Raw genomic sequence first — 17,296 nt, forward strand, 5'->3', positions numbered from 1 at the left:
AAGTAGATTCATTAATTAGAAAAACCCACAAACTGAAATACAAAATAAGCTATTTCCAAGCCTATGCACATCCAATGCCTCTGAATAAACTCTGCATGAAAACTGAACACTATCAATTACCAAAAAAAAAAAAAAAAAAGACTCCCTCCCTTCAATGCAAAACCCTACTATGCACCAATACTTAACCACTTGCTTATTTGTCATATACCACTAAACTCTTAAGGAAGGTATCATGTGTCTTCATTTGTGTATAACAGTCTTAGGTGACACGTACAGTCCTGATGTGATTAATAGCACACTTTTACTTTCAAAAAGTGTCCTAGTTTGAAAAAAAAATTATTTGTTCATCCTAGTCTTAGAGACTCCTTCTAATTCTCCCAGAACATGGCACAGTATTTCATCATTAGATAAGTACCCAACAATTTTTAAAAAATTACTTAGTGTGGATTATTAACCATATATCACATGTCCGGATATATAACATTTTTAAATAACTAAAAACTTAATGGTTCAATATCAATATCTGGATATTTTTATATACTTTAATAATATTTTTATATATTTTAAGCTTTGAATACAGCCTGACATAAATTACAGCTCTACCCTGTCTGCCTTGAAATAAGATAAATGAACTTTTAACACCCATTATCTAGGTTGTTGCTAAAAATAACAATGAACAGCATATTCAACTATCAGGGTAATTAAGATGAAAAAAACATTTTCCAACAGTAACTGATTTATTGAGCCAAAGATCAAGCTGTTTTTCCTCCTCTAAATATAAACTGCCTTAGTCTGAATCCTGGCTGAATAGGCCAAACATTAATCATTTGTCCATAATTTTCATCCTATTCTTTTCATTACTCAAAATGACAAGTATTACCAAATAACATTTAAAAAGCTGATCAGAAATATAAATTGAGAGTGGGGAGACTGGGTGGCTCAGCTGGTTAAGCATCTACTTTTGGTTTCAGCTCAGGTCGTGACGTTTGGGTCGTGAGATCGAGCCCTGCGTCAAGCTCCACACTCAGTTCAAAGTCTGCTTGAGATTCTTTCCCCCTCCCTCTCCCGCCCTTTCTGCTCCTCCGCGCACTCACTCTATGAGAAATAAAATCTTTAATCTATATACACACATATATATACACATATATATACATATAAATTGAGGAAAAGAAGATAAAGTAAATACATGCATCTACCCCACACTAAAGCTATACAAAAGCATAAATCTAAAATGAAAGGAAGAACAGGAGAAAACAGTAACAATTCTGGAAGTCAAACAAGAGATGCTCAAGAAGTAACTGATGCAGGAGAGACCCCCCAAAAAAAGACAATCCCTAAGATGGCATTGTCAGCAAGAACCAATACAATTAATACTTCAAAAAAGGGCTAGGAATTGGTGACCCCAGATGATTCTAAAGTGTGGATGAAGGCAGTGAGTTAAAATGAAGATGAGATGAAAGCTTCTTACACAAGAAGCACTTAGATCCCTAGCTCCCTCTCCTCCACTCCATCTGCCAGGCAACTGCCCTTTCCTGGCCCTAATCCAAGACTGGAGGCTTGCTCTCTGGAAGAGTATAAAACAGGGTTTCTAGACTAAGGAACATCAGGCACAGTTAAAAGTGGCAGTAAAGTACACTGAAATTTGTGACATTAAGTGAATTTATATATATTGAAAGCTGAGACACCCTGTCAGCTTCCCTGAAAGGTTCCCATAACATGTTACCAATCTAATGAGCCTAAGGGAATAAATGACCTCAACTCTAACATCAGGGATTCCTCAAAAAACAAACAAAACCCCGCATGACCAGAGAACCATACAGTGAAGCTCACAGTAGACAAAACCCAACTCACCCTCTCTTTTAAGTGTTAACCTTTTAGTTTCGTACAGTTTTAGCTCCCTACTCTTAAACACGAGCAAACTATCATATTTTAGAAAAGTCTCTTCACATGAAAGATGGAGACAGAAAAAGAGAGACAGAAAGACAGACAACATGGAGAAAAAAGAAACTATAACTATGAAAGGAGATTAAAAAAAAAACTTTTTAAAACATTTTTTAAAATGTAAGTACCTTATGAAAGATAGCAGAAGATACTGTGTCCATGAAACAAGACGACAATGCTACAAAAGGACTATTCCCAAAACAAAAAAAAGACTATTCAGAAATTAGAAATGTAAAATTTGATGGAAAAGTTGGAGGATAAACATGAAAAGACTTCAAGTAGAGGAAAAAGACATAGAGGTACAAAAGTAGGCAATATAAAGAAAATGGAAGGGCCAGTCCTTCCTACCTAACACTTGAATAATGAGTTCCAGAAAGCAAGAGCTGAGAAAAAAAAAGAGAGGAATTACCAATGAGATAATACAAAAAATTTTCCCAGAATTGATACTTTTCAGACTAAAAGGACCTATGGAGTATCCAGAGCTCAATACTTAAAATACACTTACACCAAGATACATTACCAGAAATATCAAAATACTCGAGCTGAAGAGGAAGATTCCACAAACTTCCAGAAGAAAGTAAATAACATCAAAAAAGAAAAAAAAGGAATCAGAATAAACTTCTCAACAACACTTAAGTTAGAAGAAAATAGAGGAGCACTATTAAATTTCTGAGGGAAAATTATGTCCAACCTTGAATTCTATGTTCAACCAGACTGTAATTCCAACATTATACCAGATTAAATACATTTGCAGACACACAGTTTTAAAATAACATATCTCCATGTTCCTTTTTCATGGCAAACTACTAGAAGAAGTGTCACCAAAATGAAGGAGTTAAGCCAAAAAAAAAAAAAAAAGGAAATAAGAACTACACCACCAAACAGAATCGTCAGAAGAATAGTAAAGGGAAATCCCTGGATAATAGCTATGCATCACGCTTATACAGGGCTAACAAACCAGTACACATGGAAGCAGATCAGAAAGCTCCAAGAGACTTCAATAAAATGAAAATGACAGAGTATCTGATATGCACACGTATTTTTAGGAAAGATTTAGACAACTACCAGAGTAGCTGAGGTGTTATTACTGATAATGTACACAGAAAACTGTGTGTACAAATGTACAAAACTATAAGCAAATGAACAAAAACAATTATTAAATCAGAAAGACAAAAAGTTGTATAGGAAAAGTACCCTTAGTTTATTAAATCAATCATCTCGAACAGCACAGAGTCACAATAACATAAATAATTATTACTGATCTAACAAAATTACTTATTAGAAGGATGAGAAAATATACTTTTCTGAGATGAGGACAAGAAGACAAACACTAAGTTCATCATCTAGAGTGGGAAATCAATAAATACCTACACATCAGAATAATCAAAAAGTAGCAATATACAGATGTTACTTAAGAGACATGGAAATAAATACCAGAAAAAATTAGTAAAAACAGCTGGGAAAGTTAATAATGATTTCCTCTGGGGAAAGGAAAATAGACATTAGAAACTTAAAGAATTAGTGAACCCTTCAAATTTTGTAAATATATAATTTCAACAAAAATTTTTAAAAATTATACCAACAAATTGATATAACCTCAAAATTATTATCAAAATGCTCAGACTAGCAAACATCATGAAAATACAGTCTCTGCTTAGCAAGTTTACGAACTATCACATCTGTCCCTGTACCTTTGATTTTCTAGCTCAACCTCTCTGGAAGGATTACCTTGTGCCATTAAACGAGGTGATTTTCTTGGTGATCTCACTGAATTTTCTTCTACTTTGTCCCTCAAATTCCTGTTAGGTAAAATCAGTTCTTCTTCATCAATGGTATCATTGCCACTTTCTTTAACAACTCCTTCATCCATAATATCGTCAAGACCAACAACTAGAGAAAAAACAAAAACAACAAGAAAATTAATTTTTAAAAATACTGACTACCTTAAGTATTTAAAGGCAGTTACAGAAAACATTGTGAGACATTTTAATGCAATACTATACTACACAGTCTTGAAAATCTAGGTCTACTTCTATTATGTGATATTGCCACTACCAAGCTCCCAATTCAGCTTTACAAACTTTTACCTTATGAGGTAACTAATCAAAGAGTAGACTAGCTGTAATTGTTCTTGATTTGACCTCCACTGTCACTCTCACTTATTATTCACTGTACCTCTGTGAACATCATAAGCAACTATACCTGAAATACTCAATTATCCCAATTTTAGTTAAAGTAGTACAAAATTTTAATACCCTGAAAACCTTGTGATTCTAAGTTCATGCTAGACCCAAAAGATTCTAGTTCGAAGTATAACTCTATTAAAGACTTTATACTACATGTGTAGAAAGTAATATAGGTACACCTTTAAGTGGTAGCAAAAAAAATATACACAGAGAGAAATGAAAAACATAACATCCCCCTCTCCCAAATGCCAGGTAAAATGGTAGGTGTATAGCTATATAATTAAATTATCTTCTAGTCAAAAGAGAGAGCATTTCATTTAATGGGGAGGGGGAGATATAGAAAAGGACTGGGGGACATTGAAGAAAATATAAACACTGTATTTATATTGTCATTGGGTTTATTTCTGTATATAACAAATTTATTTCACTTCACTAGCTGACATATAGCAATTCTAAATGTGCAGCTGTATGAAATCTTGTAAAAAGAATGTGATTATTTAGATCAGAAGGCTTGGATTCAAATCCCAGCTAAAACACTTAAATAAAACTTGACCAAGTCACTTAACCTCTCTTTCAGTTTATCTCTAAAATGAGAATAACAATACCTGTCCTACCTACCTCACAGGGCTGTTGTGAGGATCAAGTGAGATGATGTATGAGAACTCACTTTGTAAACTTTAGAGCACTATACAAATGTTAGTTATTATCTTCATCCTAGGGGTTAGAAGGAACCTCAAGAAGTTATCTAGTCCTCATCTTTGTATCCAAGAAGAACTTCAATTAAAAGAGCTCAACAAGATAGTGGTCTATCCTAAAATTTAAAGAGAACAAAATTCTTTATAAATATACTTTCAAATGGTACAATCTTTTTGAAGAGCACTTTGACAACAAACAGAATAATGAAACTGCTTATATACTTTGACCAATAAATTATAAATAGAATAAATTATGGGAAAAAGGCTGGCTAGAAAACACAGTGTGATCTTTGTTAGTAAAAAACAAAATGCATGTGTATGTACATTTAGACAAACAGAAAAAAGATTATTAGCAGGAAATAGATGAAAATTATAAGTTATTCTATAAAAGATAATATACTTTCCTGTTTTCCAGATTTCCTGCTATATGCATGTATTACTCTCAAAAATAGTCTATGCTTCAATCACTATCCTACGCACTAAAAGCTTAAAGAATATCACTTCAGGAAAATTCATCAGGACTCACTTAAGATATAATTAGGGGATAAATGGGTGGAAAGTTCATTTAGAAGGCTATTTCACCATGATGAAATACTTATGCTGTCACACATTCACACACATTCTCAAAAAATTTTAATATTTATTTAAAAAAGTAAAATTTAAGACTACTTTTCATTCCAATTTTATATAAAAGTATATATACAATATATGCATTACAAATATGCATAGATAGAAATAGGGGGAAAAAAGCACTGGAGTGTTATCAGTGATTATCTCTAGTGGTAAGGCAGATAAGGAATTTAAGTTTTTTACATCATTGTTATACTGTCTCTGTGTTTTCCAACTTTTTTTACAATCACAATGTATTTTGTATTGTAATCAGGAGAAAAAAGAAAAAGTCAAGAGTATGAAAATAGTCCAGGAGAAGGGCAATTAAAGCCTGATTAATAGTGTTTGTTGGCAGGGAGTGAAAAGGTATGTTCTAGATTTTAGGGCTATATTGCAAAGCAAAAATCAATGGGATTTAGCAAGCCAAATCCAAAGGTCAATTATTAGGTTTTTATCTTACTCCCTTTCCTCCCGACATAGCTGACCCATCTCTCCCTTCCTGAATCCCTTTCTCCTCACTTAGCTTTTGAACATCACACATCTTCCTATCTCTCTAGCTATTTTTCAGTTATCTTTTGATAGAACTTCCTCTTCTTGCAGAGGTCTCCACACTGGAGAACTTAAGGGTTCAGTCCTTCTATCTCTCTTCTTTATCTACACTCAAACCTCCCTAAGTGATCTCATCCAGCACACCTATACTTGGATGACTCCCAAAATTATCTTCTCCAGCCCCAAGCTTACATTTGACCTCTGGAAGAGTACAATTTGACATCTCCACTAGGTCTAACAGGTATCTCAAGCTTAACACACTGAAAATAAACACTGCTTCTACCCATTCCTCAATAAAACTGTCCCTCCTAAAGTATTCCTGGTAATGGAACCTCCATTCACCCAGCTGTTCAAACCTAAAACTCTAGAACTATCTTTAGCCCCTCTCTCCTCATATACCACATTCAAGTGATCAGCATATCCTGCTAGTTCTATAAAACACTCGGGGTACCTGGGTGGCTCAGTCAGTTAAGCAGGCCAGCTCTTGATTTCGGCTCAGGTCATGATCTCAGGGTCCTGGGATGGAGCCCTTCCTTGGCTCTGCTTGAGGATTCTCTCTCTTCCTTTCCCCTTCCCCCCAGCTCGTGCACACACACTCTTTATCCTCTAAAATAAATAAATCTTGGGGTGCCTGGGTGGCTCAGTTGGTGAAGCACCTGCCTTCAGCTCAGGTCATGATCCCACGGTCCTAGGATCAAGTCTCCCTCTTCCGCCCCCCCTGCTTGTGCTCTCTCTCTGTCAAATAAATAAAATCTTGTTTTAAAAAATAAAAATAAATCTTTTAAAAAAGTAAATAAAAAAATAAATAAAACCTATCATTCATCTGACCATTTACCACCTCCACAGCTGACATTCTACTCCAAATTACCACCACCTCTTACCAAAATTATACCATAACAGCATCCCAAGTTCTTCTGACACACCCCCTACACACATACACAGTTTACTCCCCACACAGTCATCACTGTGATCCTTCTAAAATATAAAGTCCTATCTTGTTACCATTCTTCTGTTTAAGACCCTCCAAACTCTTACCACCGCACTTAGATTTAAGTCCAAAATCCTAGCCAGGGCCAACTTCTCTGACTTCTCACCTACCAATCTATGACTCACTCTACTCCAGTCACACTGGCCTTTCCTGACACAGGAAAGCCTAAAATTATCTCATGGTCTTTGTACTTGCTATTCCCTCTGCCTGGGTGCTTTTCTCCCACATTTCCATGTGGCTCACTCTCTTCAAGTTATATCCAAATATCACCTTCTCAGAGAAACTCTTCATAACAATCTTATCCAGAACAGCACATACTCCCATCACTGCCTACTGATGCTTAGTGTACTTCATTCTTTAAAACATTTTTCACAATACCTGATGAAATATGTTTATTAATTATCTTCTCCACTAGAATGTACGCTCTTCAAGTCAGAACTCTATCTCTTTATTCGTTGCTGAAACTCCAGAACCTAGAATAACCTATAATACAGGAAGCACTCCAGAAATATCTGCTGAGCAAAAGACCTAGGGAAAAGAAGGGGTCAGGAAAATTTAATGTTGATGAGTGAGAGAACATGTTTTCACTAACCAAGAGAGAAGTTGGAAAGAACAAATTCCGAAGTGAGGCGCTGACTTCACTTTTTGGATATACTGATGATACAAAGAAAAAGAGCAGGCAAAAGAAGAATCAAGATAATACAACATCACACACACATAAAAAGGCTAAGGAGAATTTCAATGAAGTAGGGATAAGGAAGGTTAATGCAAAAGAGAAAACAATGGAGAAAAATTCACTATTTGACACACAGAAGCAGGATCAGATGACAAGAAGTTAAAAAGTGAGTAAAGAATGACAACTGCAGTCTCTTTTATTTTTAAAGAAGTTTAATGGTAAAAGACAGAAAGGTGGACAACCAACTAAAGGAAGTTAAAGGGACAAAAGATAATTTTTCTGTATAAGTGACAAATGGGAAAGGGGAAATGGAAGGAGGTCAGGAAGAATCACCTTTACCAAAAGAGAGATGAGGGAATGGGAATGGGAAGGGAGAGAGAATGTGGCCCAGAAAAAAAAAAAAAAAATGGTGGGGGACAGGAGGTAGAGAGAGGAAAGGGAAAGAAGGGAAATCAACAAAGATCCCAGCATGTTTGTGTTGGTAAATAACTCTGAAGATAAGTGATGCTTTGAGGTCCCACTATCATACAAAAACCTCCTAGGTCAACAACCTACAATTAGAATACCTAAGACTTCATTTGAGATATCTCTCAGAGTTGAGATTACCAAGAATGCAGCCTTTTTTTGTACTCCTGCTCTATCTGGCAACACATACATTTCCTTCACCTCAAAAAGCCCATCTTTATATTAAATCAAGCTCTACATGGTCTCCTAACATTTCCTGTGCTCTCATCTGAACAAGGCCCCCAACAAGTAAAGCACCTACTTAACTTCTCTGTGCCTCAAATTCTTCAATAAAATGGAGAAAATACTAGTGGGTCAGAGAGCTACTGTGATGATTAAACTATTATGTTTAAAAGGCTTGGAACAGTATCTGGCACTTAGAAAGCCCTACATTTCCTGTTAACTTCTGTTTCAGTCTCCCCGCCTCCATGTACCCACCATCAATAATTATGTATTCCTTCTCCCTCATTCCTTTCCTCAACTCCTCCTAGAACAAATCAAATTTTGAAAAGTATCTGAAACTTCTTTCTTCTAATCTATTCATCTGATTGCAGTAATTCACAGTGCAGAATGAATACTCTGGGGCAAAACCTTCCCAAATAGGTTTTTGTGTTTTAAAGAGTTTAATCCAGCTGGTTCTGCTAAGAAAATGAACAGAAGTAAAGGAGAATCTGGGCTCTTTTCAGAACCCTGCCTATTCTCAGGGACCTCCCACATCTCCCCCTCCCCCTCCTTCTGCCACAAGGCTAACCAAGATTCAATATTTGATATCCAACTTTTTAAATTCACTAAAATGGGAACTTTGAGTTACCAAAAGAATGCAATGGTCCAGATTCTCTAGGAGACAAGTGTATGGTCACGGCATACAGAAAAAAACAATACACTTTTTCCTCCCTCCCAGATTCCAGAATTAGATGTCACTCTCATTTTGAAATTTTGGCATAAAATCTATCATCATACTCAGAAATCCTTGAGCTTGAGTTTAGATCACATTAAAATTCCTCCCACCCATCCCTATCCACAAATGGGCCTAATTAAATCTACTGAGTTCTGGCGCCAGTCAAGTCTATGTGACGTCCTCCTGACACTAATATTACTTTATTCCAGACTATTTCCAATCTATCTTTTTGGGAAGAGGAGGTAAATGAGATAAAGAAAATAAAACCAAATGATTTGGAGTTAAACTTACTGAATTTCTCAACAACTAGGATTAGTTTAAATCACTTTAATACCATATAAAAGGGAAAAAACCACAAGTACAGTAGGAAATTCTTCACATTTGACATGCCTTAATTCACACTGGCAGTACAAAGGCCAAACTAAACTGCTTTTATTTCCTCAACTACAATTATTTTCTGTTATAAAAGTTGGCATTAAGTATCAGACTTGAGATAAACCTAACGAGCATGATGTTGCAGCGTTCCAATAAAGGTTAGGTATCTATTTACAGGACTTGTGTTTGAAGTAGAAAAAGAAATTATATGGTAATATCCTCCTAAGAGAGGCACCACAACTTTCTCCTCCAATATTGTAGAATACCACCCAGCCTCTACTTAAACTCCCTTCAGTGAGAGTTCTTTCCTTTATGGATGATTCATCCATTCATTCCTAGAAGAAGCTGTGGCATGATATATATCAAGTTGTATGTTACATAAAATAAACCATTTTGGGTGAATTTATCCTTTTAGATATTAAATGTTCCTAATTTGAAAATATAAATATTGCTACTATGCACACGTATCTTTTTTTTTCCTCTTCAATTCCTTCTCTACAATAAACTTTAAAACATAGTCAAAGAGTCAAAGAATGAAAATATACTGAGTCAAAGAATGAAAATATACATATTTTATTATTTTATATATCTCATCATGTCTTTCCATAAAGATTATAAAGAATTACTGTGCAGAGAGCGTGTTAGTAAGAACTCACTGGCATTGAGTTTCAGATTTTTAAAAGAAACAGTTACTAAAATACCTTGAACACTTCAGATGTGTATACTGACTTTTTGTATTTCTTTAGCTCTGCCTACTCCCCCACTCAGGTGTTAAGGTGTTTTTCTCTCCAATGTACAGGAATATTTTTTTTGTATATGAATATTTTATGTAATATCTATGTTACCTATCTGACACAAGTATTTTCCCTTGTTTACCTTATTTTAGTATTATTTGGTGTCAATCTAAGCTAATTTTTCTTCAGAATGTTATCTTCAGTTACTCCAATACTATCAAATTATCCATCCTTCTGCTGTAATTTAACAAATTTATAAAGTTTTATATTTAATTGTGCACAAATACTTCAACTTTTGCCAAACTCAACTTCATACTTTGGGTAAAACTTATCACTTTGTCTTGGAAAGGGGATTTTCCATCAAATAAGTATAAAAGAAAGACACTGAGTTAAAGCAAATTAGAACAGTTTTTTCACTACAGATCTTCAGTCTTCAATATGCCAAACAGGCATTATACGAGGGAAAGAACCGCATGTGGTACAACTGTCTTCCAAGCTTTATATTCAGACACACAAACCCCAAAAAACATACACCAAAAAACTAATAATAGTTATTTCAGAGATTTTTCCTAATAGTTATTTCAGAGATTTTTCCCTTTCTTCTTTTTCACATTTGCTAATCCATTTCACAAAAAATAGTTCTAGAAAAAGAAACTAGAAAGATACACACTGAACAAAGGTTTTCTATGTAGAAGTAAGCAGTATTATTGATGCCTCTTTATTATTTTTCTTTTTTATCAAAGTTATACATGCATATGGTTTTAAAGAGTTGTCTCTAGTTTTATAAAGTTTGTTAAGAAAAACATTAATGCCCAGGAACCACTTCTCCACTTCCCCAACTAACTTCAATAACCTCACAGGGAAAAGGAAGACACTGAACCCTTCATTGAAAGGCTGCTGTGAAAACTGAATTGACTAATATATAACTTCTAATACTGTGCTTGGTATGCAAATAATAAGATCTTAAATGGTAGCAATTATTAATATATCTTGGTAGATTTTTTCAAATAACTTTCTGTAGCCCTAAGTGCCCTGTATCTGACCCCTTCTCAACTGTCTAAATAATTTCTCTTATTTTTTTAAATAATTTCTCTTATTGCCAAGATCATTCTATCAAGCTAATGTAAAAGTGAGATGGTAATCATTCCTTAAAAATTTAACATTTTAATTCCATCCTAGAATACTATAAATTACTTACCTTTCAGTTAACTCCTTCAAAAACATTTACTGAGTACTACTATATATCACATGTTGGCCTCAATTATTCTAGATACCAATGATACAGAATACTTAAGATGAAATGACCTGGTTTCTTCAATAAATAAGTACCAAGAAAGGAGGTTGGGGGGACTTATATAGACTGATACATACTTACATACTAACCAGATGAATATATTGAACTTATTTCAATTCCAATTCAAACTTAAAAAAAATTTAGGGAACTGGGTTAAAACTGAAAGCTGACAGACTGCACACTTGAAAATATTAAGAACTATCTTTAAATGTTTTAGACTGGATAATATCATTTTGGCGTTTTTAAATAAAGAATTCTCTTATTTTATTTATTTATTTTTAAGATTTTATGTATCTGAGAAAGAGAGAGAGAGAGCACAAGTCGGCGGGGGGGGGGGGTAGACTCCGCACTGAGCAGGGAACACAATATGGGGCTTGATCCCAATACCCCAGGATCACGACCTGAGCCAAAGGCAGATGCTTAACCAACTGAGCCACCCAGGTACCCCAAGAATTCTTATATTTTAAAGATACATGCTGAAATACTTACAGATGAAATTATATGACTTCTGGGCTGTGCTTCAAATAATCTTGTGGTGGGAGGTAGGTAAGGAGAAGTGAGTAGGGTATAAATGAAATAAAACCAACTACTAACTGTTTAAGTTAAGTAACAGGTACACGTAGGTTCATTACACTATTCTCACTGCTTTGTTTGATGTTTTCCATAAAATACAAAATTTTTAGGGCACCTGGGTTGCTCACTGGTTAAGCGTCTGCCTTCGGCTCAGGTCATGACCCCAGGGTCCTGGGATCAAGTCCTGCATCAGGCTCTTGCTCAGCCGGGGGCCTGCTTCTCCCTCTCCCTCTGCCTGCCGCTCCCCCTGCTTGTGCTCTCTTTGTCAAATAAATAAATAAAATCTTTAAAAAAAAATAAGAAATTTTTAAAAACTGTTTCCATGAAGCTTCAGCTTCATTTTAATGAGGGTGAGATGTTAGATGGTAAGTCTTAACACTTAAAAGGAAAAAGTAATACAGAGTGTGAGAGGGGAACAAAGTATGGTTTGTAATTTTAAACAGAATAGCCAGGGAAAGCCAGGGATACTTGTACTCGTTGTTTGTTGTACTGGTTGTTTACTGCACAACAGCTTCGGGCCCAAAGGAAAAGTGAAGACTGACATCCAGGCCTCTGTCTGCTCTCCTAGAAGTGCACAGGAGTAAAGGATGACTTTTTCTAATTCCCCAAAAGATACTGTATAGTCTAGAAGGGGTCTGGGGATGACAATGCTGAGATGACTGTGCAGCAAAATCCTGAGCAAGTTGAGGCAACAGCTATCTAGAAGCATATTCAAATACCTAGACTCTGAAGAAGGAACATGCCTAGGATGTCAGAACAGATTCGGGGGCAGGTCTGTGTGGCTAGATTAGGGAAAGTGAGGGGGAGAATAACAGATAAAACTGCAGAAGTATCAGGGGAAACTAAGAAGGGTCTAGGCTACAAGGACTTTAGTTTTTTTCTCTGTGTGAAATAGAAAGTTACCAGAGCACTGTGAACACAAGGGTGATATGACCTAACTTTATAAAGGATTACTTATGGTGGTGCTCTTTTCAGAACAGACTGTTAACAAATCCCCAAGGGCAGAAGCTGGAAAGCTTATAGGCTTTCCTCTTACAGGCTAATGGGATAATCCAGGTGAGAGATGGCAATGGCTAAAACCACAGCGGTAGTGAAGAAAATGAGTACAAGTAGTCAGATTCTGGATATATCCTAAAAATAAAGCCAACAATATCTGCTGACCAACTGAATATGAAAATGTGAAAGAAAAGGACAGGTAAATAATGACTTCAAAGTTTTTTGCCAAGCAATTCAAAAGAAGGAGTTGCCATTTATAGAGATGGGAAAGACTATAGGAAGAAGTGGTACTAGGGGAAGTGGGGGGTGGGAAAGAAGGCACTGATAGTTCAGTTTTAGACATTAAGCCTAAGATGCCCAACAGACACCCAACTTTAGACAAGAAGTTAAGAAGTTGAGACTAAAGATATAGATAGATAGATAGATACAGGTATTTATATGAGCTTAATTATAAAGAGTATTTTTTTTAAGATTTTAAGTAATCTCTACACACAACATGGGGCTCGAACTTACAACCCTGAGTTCAAGAGTCACATGCTCTACCAACTGAGCAAGCCAGCTGCCCCACGAAGAGTTTTTTAAGTTATAAAATTGGATAAAATCAGCACAACAGTAAGTAGAAAGAGAGAAGATACCTTAAATCTGAACCCTGAGATACGCCAATGTTTAGAGGTCAGGAAAATGAAGAGGAGTACCAAAAGAAACTGAGAGAGAGAGGACAGGAAGTCGAAAGAATAAGGAAGAGAGTTATAAACCAATCAAGTGAACAGATCATTTCAAAAGGCAGAGATCCGCTGAGTTGAATACCACTGATAGAAGAAAAGAAAAATGGCCTTGAAAAGAAAAATGGCCTTGGTAGAGTGACAGTAACTATAATCCAGGGGAGTATGTGGGGTAAAATCAGAATTTGGAGGAAAGATACTGGAGATAGCATAGATAATTCTTTCCAGGAATTCTGCTGTAAGCAAAGAGCAAAAGAATAGGGTAATACAAATATATGACAAATATACAAATGTATACAAAATGAACTTCCAAACCATGATGTATGATAACAATAAAATTCAACTGTAAAGAATTTGACAGGGGTGCCTGGGTGGCTCAATCGGTTAAGCGTCTGCCTGGGGCTCAGGTCATGATCCCAGGGTCCTGGGATCAAGTACCGCATTAGGCTCCTTGCTCAGCGGGGAGCCTGCTTCTCCCTGTGTCTGCTGCTCCCCCTGCTTGTGCCTGCTCGCGCACACGCACGCTCTCTCTCCACGACAAATAAATAAAATCTTTGCGGGGAAAAAATGCACGTAACAAATTTTCACATGGATTAGCTCCATCCCATGCTTCTAAAAACAAGCGCAGAGAAGAAAGCACTTGGTCACCCACTAGCTAACTCTGGAAAAAAGTTATAGTGACCAGGTAAACACTGTTAATATAAGCATAAGTGTTTAGGGAATACTGGGGAGTACTTAGTTGCTTAGGGATTGCTTCTGGTTATCTAAATTTCATTTTTTATTTCTTAGTTTTTTTCTTGTTTGGTGGGACAGCACATGGGGAAATCTGTGTTTCATTATTCATTTACATATTCTACCAATTATAGAGTCACCTGGGTGAAAAATTAAGTATGAATGTAATCATGTAATCACAATCCAAGGGGACAGTAGAGCTATTTATTAACAGTGGATTACTTTAATTTGACAAAAGGACTGACTAATCACCACTTAAATTAATGCATACTTTTCACTTGCTATTTCTCTACATGGAATGTACTTCACTTACCCAGGAACCCAGGATCTTCAAAGGCTGGCCACTACAAGTCTCTAAGAATGCTGCTATTTTAATGTCACCTCCACAGAGACCTCCTCTGACCAGCCCAACTCAAATAAACCATGGCCTCCAGCACCAAACAACCAGACATTCTCTATTGCCTTACACTTTTTGTAAGCTCCATGAGGACGGGCTTTATTTGTCTCAAACAAAACTGTACCCTCCAGCATTGAAAACAGTCTGGTACCTGATGCATATGCAATAAATACGTGTTAAATGAACAAACAGTACCAACCATTTTTATGCCAGAACAAATCATTATACTTCACACTGTGGACTATGCCATAAGCTCCTGAAGTCTGGAATGCTATTTAATGAGAATGATTCCATAAAACAAAAATCGTTTGAAAAAAATGTGATATAACCATCTTGTAATATGGATCTTACCAGTATTAACTGAGTTTCCCATTTCAGTGAATCAGAACCCAGTTATGCACTTTGTTCTGTAACACTTGGTTCACTTTTACTCAAATACAAGAGAAAACCAAAGGCAAATGAGGCCAAGAAAAAAGTTCGCAGAAGATTACGTATTTTTCAGTAGTTAAAGACTTAATTAATATCTCTAATCTGTAACAGCCCAAGGAAAGACTTTTTTTTTTAAGATTTTATTTATTTTTTAACAGAGACACAGTGAGAGAGGGAACACAAGCAGAGGGAGTGGGAGAGGGAGTACAGGCTTCCCACGGAGTGGGGAGCCCGATGCAGAACTCGATCCCAGGACCCTGGGATCATGACCTAAGCCGAAGGCAGACGCTTAAATGACTGAGCCACCCAGGTGCCCCCCAAGAAAAGATTTTTAATGACATGATAAACAATGTAAAATAAAATGTAAACTCCATGAGTGCAGGAATTTGTCATTATGCCTTCTGATATATCCCTAATTCCAAGAACACACCTGAACATAGTGTTCACCCTTAAGCACAGTCTGAATGAACTGCATGAAAGTATACAAAAATGTTATTGTTCCCAAGTTTCCATCTCAAGAGATCTGAACTTAAACTTTGACTCTAATCAGGAAATTACCCATAGCAAGCAAAGAAACAGAATAAAACACCTCTACTTCATCATAGTAGTGCTGACTGACCCCTTGCACTCTGACCCCTTGCAGGACTCAGAGTAAGAATGCCAACAGTTGTTTTCTAAACAAAGACCAGAAATACCCCACCACGGAACAACCAACAACAAAAACCTACTCACTCAAAAAGATACAACCGGTAGCTTTTTTTCAGGATATATGCACAGGAACTAAATCCTCTAAAAAGTAGAACGGATAAAGTCTCTAAAAGGAACTTTGGCCAAGTATATTACATAGAGATTAAAGACATAAATTTCCACTTACAACGGCTTCAAAAAGAATACGATACTTAAGAACAAGTTTAACGAATGGGGTAAAAGATCTGTACACTGAAAACTGTAGGACACTGATGAAAAAAAAAGGAAGAAGACACAAATAAATGGACAGATGTTCCATCATGGATTAGAAGAATTAATGTTAGGGGTGCCTGGGTGGCTGAGTCAGTTAAGCGTCAGACTCTTGATCTCAGGGTCCTGAGTTCAAGCCCCGTGTTGGGCTCCATGCTGGGCATGGAGACTACTTAAGAAAAAAAAAATTCCTGGGTGGCTCAGTTGGTTAAGCGACTGCCTTCGGCTCAGGTCATGATCCTGGAGTCCCAGGATCGAGTCCCACATCGGGCTCCCTGCTCGGCGGGGAGTCTGCTTCTCCCTCTGACCCTCTTTCCTCTCGTGCTCTCTATCTCTCATTCTCTCTCAAATAAATAAATAAACAAAATCTTAAAAAAAAAATTCCAAAAAAAAAAAGAATTAATGTTAAAATTCCCAAACTACCCAAAGCAATCTACAGATTCAATGCAATCCCTATCAAAATTCCAATGGCATTTTTCACAGAAATAGAACAATCCTAAAATTCCTATGGAATCACAAAAGACCCCAAATAACCAAAGCCATCTTGAGAAAGAACAAAGCTAGAGGAATCACACTCCCTGATTTCAAGCTACTAATTACAAAGCTATAGCAATCAAAACAATATGGTACTGAGCACAAAACTACACACAGATCTATGGAACAGAATAGAGAGCCCAGAAATAAACCCATGCATATATAGTCAATTAATTTATGACAACAGAGCCAAGAATATACAATGGAAAAAAGATATTCTCTTCAATAGATAGTGTTGGGAAAATTGGATAGCCACACGCAAAAGAATGGAAGTGGACCTCTATCTCACCCCATACATAAAAATCAACTCAAAATGAATTAAAGACCAGAGCATAAGACATGAAATCATAAAACTCCTAGAAGAAAATATAGAGGGTAGGTTCCTCATATAAGCCTTGGCAATCCAGGGCATCTGGGTGGCTCAGTCGTTAAGCATCTGCCTTCGGCTTGGGTCATGATCCCACGGTCCTTGGATCGAGCCCCTCATCGGGTTCCCTGCTCGGCGGG

At 36.4% G+C, this 17,296-nt stretch overlaps 1 protein-coding gene across 7 annotated transcripts in view; it reads right to left on the reverse strand.

The window, feature by feature from the left end:
* Window positions 1-17,296, reverse strand: part of PHF3 (PHD finger protein 3) — an 87,035-nt gene that overhangs the window by 37,457 nt on the left and 32,282 nt on the right. For 6 of the 7 annotated variants that reach the window (XM_028097526.2, XM_028097523.2, XM_028097522.2 and 3 more), the window contains one exon: window positions 3,670-3,831. In XM_028097526.2, the coding sequence (XP_027953327.1) occupies window positions 3,670-3,811 (142 nt within the window). In that variant the 5' untranslated portion in view covers window positions 3,812-3,831. Of the gene's footprint in view, window positions 1-3,669; window positions 3,832-4,745; window positions 4,939-17,296 lie in introns of all 7 variants that reach the window. The other variant, XM_028097524.2, reaches the window with a different exon arrangement.

This window comes from Eumetopias jubatus, unplaced genomic scaffold, assembly GCF_037043125.1.
Source record: "Eumetopias jubatus isolate StellerSeaLion01/CBP00866 unplaced genomic scaffold, mEumJub1_p1.0 scaffold_6, whole genome shotgun sequence".
Taxonomy (NCBI): domain Eukaryota; kingdom Metazoa; phylum Chordata; class Mammalia; order Carnivora; family Otariidae; genus Eumetopias; species Eumetopias jubatus.